Source organism: Saccopteryx bilineata, chromosome 2 (assembly GCF_036850765.1).
Source record: "Saccopteryx bilineata isolate mSacBil1 chromosome 2, mSacBil1_pri_phased_curated, whole genome shotgun sequence".
Lineage (NCBI taxonomy): Eukaryota > Metazoa > Chordata > Mammalia > Chiroptera > Emballonuridae > Saccopteryx > Saccopteryx bilineata.
The window spans coordinates 122,987,561-122,993,560 of NC_089491.1; the positions used below are offsets into that span (position 1 = coordinate 122,987,561).

A 6,000-nucleotide genomic window follows, 5' to 3' on the forward strand; every position below is an offset into this window, starting at 1 on the left:
AATAATTAGTGTATGTGTGCCATGAGGTCAAAGTTAAAAATTGCTTTTTATAGGTATATATCTTCAGGATGGAAAAAGGTAAGTCTTTGAGAGTGCATAAAATGCATTCTATATTAATTTTTTGTATCCTATAGCAGTGCATTGCTTACAAAGACTAATCTAAAAATATTTGTTATATTTTATTTACTTGACTAAATATATCAGGTATATCCAATTTCTCTCTAAAATTTTTTATTTACAAGTTTAATTAAGATTTGTTTTCCAAAAGCCAATTGAAAAAAATGTCAAAATCTAAGAAATATACCCACTTCCACTGAATCAGAATAAATTGCAATTAATATTGGCAACCTAGAATAGTTTAAATATGGTATGTTTAATAAAATATATAAAAAAAGATGTCTTAACTTTGCATTTTTTTTTTTCTAAGGGACTTTTGCCAACTGATGTATGAACGAATTACTACTGCCATCAAGTGTTAGAATTCATTCAAGTCACACAAATGCACAAAAACCAACAAGAAGAAAGATTTCAGGACATTTTCAATCTACTAACATAATGTTCTGCATAACATAAAGGTAGTAGAACTGTGTCATCATATGACATCAGAATTTAAAATGCAATAATGTCATTAAAGTTTTCCAAATAAAGTTTTAACTAGTTAATATGAAAAACATACGTATTTTGCTAAATTTACTTGATATATGTAGCAAACAGACTCTAAATTGTTTCCCAATTATTTCCAGCCTCTTGGTGTTCATCTCTTTGTTTAATCTTCTCTCCTCAAGTGCTGGTTTTAAGACCTGAGCCTTTCTTCTAACAAATAAAACATAGGTGATAGATATCACAAATATCAAGCCTATGGTTATGATGCATGTTTGTGTGTGTGTGTGTGTGTGTGTGTGTACATACATATGTTTGTGTGTATTGTGCTAGAAAGCTCTAGGAAGATCCTCTTTGCTGGCTTGATGGAGTAAGCAGTTGTGTTGAGGAAGCTGGTGGCACAGACCAGTGGGCCGCCCCTAGGAACTGCTGTAGTTCACTAGGATCTGCGGGCGGCTCTACACTTGAAGGCATCCTCCAGCCAGCAGACAGCTAAAGGACCCTCAGTTATTCAGCCACAAGGAAACAAATTCTGCCAAAATATAAATAATCCCAGGAGCAGATTTTCCCAAACTGAGCCCCAGGATGTGAACCCAAACTGCCAGGTGCCTTGATCCTAGACTGGTGCCACCCTGAGCAAAGAACATAACTAAGCTGTTCCTTAGACGCATGACACTCAGGAAGTCTGAGATAACAAATGTATATTGTTTTAAGTAACTATGATTGTGAGGATTTTTTAACGAAACAATAGAAAACTAATTCAGTATATAAAAACATGGTAAATGTGTTGTGTTTTAATGTTGACTCATATCGTTTCATTTTTCAGTATTTAAAGAACACGGTTCAGTTAAAATATGATTCATAATTCCATAATTGTATTTCTGAAGGATGTGTTTGACAGGTTCTGGGGCTAACTTTCTTGAATGATTAATCAGTACATGAAAAATGTGTATTATAATGCCAACATGTTCAAAACTAAAAATCACAAATTGTAATCTGCTACTTCTCTTACAAAGAGGGTGAGGTGAGACAATACATTAATGTTTTAATAGAAGAATGGAAATTAAAGATATATGTATAGTAACCATGCAAAAAATGTATAAAGCCGGTATTAATATAAAGTTCAAATCAACTGATCAAACAAAAATAATGTCCTTATCTATATTAATTATCTATTTTTTAAAAAAAGAAGGAACTGATGGGAATTCCACTATAGCAACATGGTTAATTTCTGAAGTTCTCAACTAAAAACCTGTACTGTATGCCACACATGCCCTTAGAAAAATAAATCTGGAATATGACCAATCTGTCTTAAGAAGAGCAGGAGGAGAGTTATGGCCAAATGTGTGAGTTTACATCCAGAAGTAGACACTGGAAACAAAAAGGGTCAGCACTCTGCACTTTCAGTTAAGCAGGCTTGTCTTCAGCAAACCACAGAGCAAATGATAGTAAATGACGCTTGTGGCACCTGTGGTCCTGTGGAAATGGTTGGAGCCCTGATTCAGGACCCCCCCCCCACACACACACACAAACACACACACCCGCAGGGGGAGGGTGCCCATACTGTTCAGTCTTCAACCAGGAATGCATCAGTGACCTTTGCCAACTTCAAGGCTTCCCCACATTTTGCTTCTTTGTCATTTGATGGAGGCATGTACAGATCCAGTTTCCCAGTGGGAAGTGAGCATACTATTTTGTACAGTTCCACTCACCACAGTAAGATAAGAAGGAGGCTATATTATGGGACAGTTTTCTCTAGGATCAAGTCTGGTAGCCCTTGTTTGCTGTTTCTTAAAAGTGGGACAAGTAACGGACACAAGGGTGGGGATGCCTATTCTTGTATCATGCACAGGGTCAGTTAGCTTTACATATACTATATCAACTTTTTTTCAAGGTGTAAAATACATTTATTATATTTATAATATCGGATATTTTGTGACTATATACTGCTCACATAAATTAGGGGATATTTCAAAATGAATATGAAGCGCTAAAACTACGTTTTGTGAGCAGTATATTTATTATGGTATATAAGTAGAAGAGTCTAATAAATATATAGTTGTGAATCACGATGATTTGTCTTCAGAGCAGGGCTCTTATCTCCCATTTTGCATATGACTTTCTATGTGGAGACCTTTGAAGACCTCTTCTGCACTGCTCAGGCTCTTTAAAAGTCCGAAAGTATTTAAACATAATAATGATGATATTTAGTAGTTACTGAGTACTTATTGAGCACTTGCACTGGTGCTTTAATAAAGTATGTTATTAAATTCTTACCACAACTCTGTGGAATGAGTACTGTAATTATACTTATGGTATAAAAAAGGATCTGGAGGCTCACACCAGTTAATAATTGGTTAGTTGAAATTGAAGCACTTCTATTTTTATTAACAGCCCTTATTTTTTAAAGCAGTTTTAGGTTCACAGCAAAATTAGTCACAGGGTACAAAGATTTCTTATTTATACTTCCTCCCCACACTCATGCATACCTCCCCTATTATAAACATCCCCATCAGAGTGGTACATTTGTTACAATGATGACTTACACTGACTATTCATTATTGCCACCCAAAGCTCATAGCTTACATTAGGGTTCAGTCTTGATACTGTACCTTCTATGGATTTGGATATATGAATCATGACATGTGTCCACAAAATTGTATCATTCAGAGTAGGTTTATGTGTACTTAAATCAAAGCCATAATACCATGACTGCTCCCAATGTATGTGTTGCCTGGCCAATGATGGGACAAAAGGAAAGATATATTGGGTTATCTATATTTTCAAGAACCCATGGAATACATCAACGGACATGTGAGTGCTATACTACAATCAGCGATTCCTCAAACTGGTTTCATGCATTTATCACAAGAATCCTATTTAAGGTGGATGTGTAGTATAGAAAAGCAATGTTGCAAATTTAGCCTCTGTGGTCAAGAATGCCTAGGGTTAAATACTAGCCCTACAGTTCATTAGTCCCGTTAACAGGCAAAAATTAACTTCTCAGTTCCCAAATCTGTCAAACGTGGGAACAATGGCCACCTCACAGCATAGGCATGAGAATTACGTGCCATGATCCCACTAGTGCGCAATAAGCAACGCAACAAATGTTGACAGTCTTGTTTTCCCCTATCACAAAGGTGGCTCCGCATTGTTACAAGAATAAGCCTTAAGGTAGGAATGGGGCCCAGTTTCTGACTGGAAGAGCTTTCTCTTTACTCCCATTGCCCCCCAAAAGAGGTAGAATATACTTTTATCAACACACAGTTCTCCCACCTCTCCTTGTGCCCAGTTACCCGGGCCACCTCTACACTGACCCAGAGGGCAATCTGTACAACCCCACATCTGAAGGTGGCACAAGGGTTCAAATTAACTGCCTCCAGAGCTTCCCGGGGGGCAACACACACCCAGTAAGTGCCCCCCACCTCGCTCAAAATTGCGTCACAAGCCCCCTACGAACGCTCTCGAGGCACCGGTTCGGCCAGAACGCGGTCTCCACCCACCGCGAGAAGGACCTCCACTCCCATTGGCTGTCGTCAGGGGCAACCAGGGCGAGGTGGGCACGCGGGGCTTCCGCCGGTATTGAAAGGCTGTTGCCCAAGCGTCCGCAGTCTGGGCAGGACGCCGACAGAGAACCAGCTGGTTCGGAAGGGAGTCCCAAGGTACCGCGCAGCCCTGCCTCCCCAGCCCCCAGCCCAGGCCTCTGCCGCGGAGGGTGTGTGGGGCTCGGGAGCGGCTGTGGCTTCGTGCTGCCCATCAACACCTCCTCCCCACCGTCTTCACCCAGGGCCATTCTCACCTACCCACCTGGACGAGACGACCCGGGCGCGACGCCACCCACAGAAGAGACAGTGAGCTAGCGAGCGGAGGAGAAGGGGTCCCCCGGAGTGGAAAGGCAGGCACGTGGTGCTGTGTGGAGAGACACAGAGGTGACCAGGCCCTTTAGACCGTCGGGTTTGGCCAAATTTGAGGACACTTTTAGGACGATTCCACTTAGACTTCTCGAAGCCCCCTGAACCATGACCCAGGCGGGCGATATAAGGGAAGACCCTCTTAACCTGGGCGGCGGCGCATCCTCTGCTCCCTCTCGCACGTGGTCTCCCTGCCACCGAAGGCGCAGGGGCGCCCCGATTCACAAGTGGCAGCACCACTACGGCCCCAAGGCCCAATATGAGCCCTCGTGGAAACAGCTGAAGCAGCAGCGTGGCCCGGGCCCTTGGTTCCAACCGCCCCCAAGTCCTTACTGGGCCATGTACTCCGACTGGGGGTGTTGGGGGGGACCCTGGTGCCCACCTCCGATGGGGTACCAGAAGCCCCCCAGCCCAGTGCAGATGCCCCGAATGTACGCTCTGCAGCCCGTGTGCCTCTGCTGCTGCTGCGCCTGCTGGCGCGGGCCCTGGCACCCCGGCTGGGCGAGGCCCCCCGGCAGGAAGAAGCGCTGGGGTCACCGGGGCCGCGGCCTGCGCCGCCACGCTCGCCGCCCCGGCGCGAAGAGCCCACCCGAGGATGTGCGCACGCTGCTGCGGCCGGTCAACCTGTACCGGTGGCGGACGCCGGGTCTGCGAGCGCCGCGCAACACCACCCAGTTCATCATGAACCAGGTCTACGAGGACATGCGGCAGCAGGAGGAGCAGGAGCGCGAGCAGGCCGCGCAGCGGGCTCAGCAGGCCCCGGCGGGCGGCGACGACGGGAGCGGCGCGCCCCCTAGTGAGGCCGAGGGAAAGGCGGAGCTGCACGACAGCTTGTACGGCTTTGTGCAGAATTTATCTCTGGCGCTTAGTCCGGAGTTGGAAAACCTGTTTCCCGCCCCACAGCAGGCGGAGGAAGAGGAAGAGGAGACCAATGATGAGTGTGATGGGGAGTGTGAGGAGTGCGAGGAGTGTAATGGGAAGGAGGAGGAGAGTGAGAAGGAGAATGAAGAGGCCGAGTCCCAGTATGAAGAGGAGGTGGAAGAGGCTGACTCCGTGCAGGAGGAGGAGGAGGAAGAGGAAGAGGAGAATGAGGAGGCAGCAGAGAAAATAGAAGAGGAAGGGGAGCGGCTAGAGGAGGATCAGCAGAGAGAGGAAGAGAACTATTTGCCTCTGGAAATGCCTTTATCATTCCTGGTGGAGGCTGAGGAAGAGAGAGAGAACTTTCTAAACAGTTTTTAAGCCCATAACACATAATTCCCAAAGTGCACCAGAAACTCTCCTTATGTTACAGGATACTGTTAGAAAGGGAGTTGAGGAATGAAATAGAACTGATCTGAAGCTAAAATAGATTAGCGACTTATTTAAAAACTAATTAAAAAGTGGGTTCCATTAATAAAAATATCCATGTAAACCCCTTCTTTGGCCATTATAAAATTTTTAAAAAATGGTGTGTTTGTGTATGACTATGGGTGGAACTTTCAGACATAAT

General features: G+C 44.5%; 1 protein-coding gene across 1 annotated transcript; it reads left to right on the forward strand.

The window, feature by feature from the left end:
• The first annotated feature begins 4,619 nt into the window (after positions 1–4,619).
• Positions 4,620–5,750, forward strand: CCER1 (coiled-coil glutamate rich protein 1). The gene has a single exon (XM_066254794.1). It carries the CDS (start codon positions 4,620–4,622, stop codon positions 5,748–5,750), a length of 1,131 nt encoding a protein of 376 aa, XP_066110891.1.
• Positions 5,751–6,000: the final 250 nt, after the last annotated feature.

Bases quoted from the DNA above. Each gene is read 5' to 3' on its own strand.
- CCER1 (XM_066254794.1), top strand. From the start codon at position 4,620: ATGACCCAGGCGGGCGATATAAGGGAAGACCCTCTTAACCTGGGCGGC.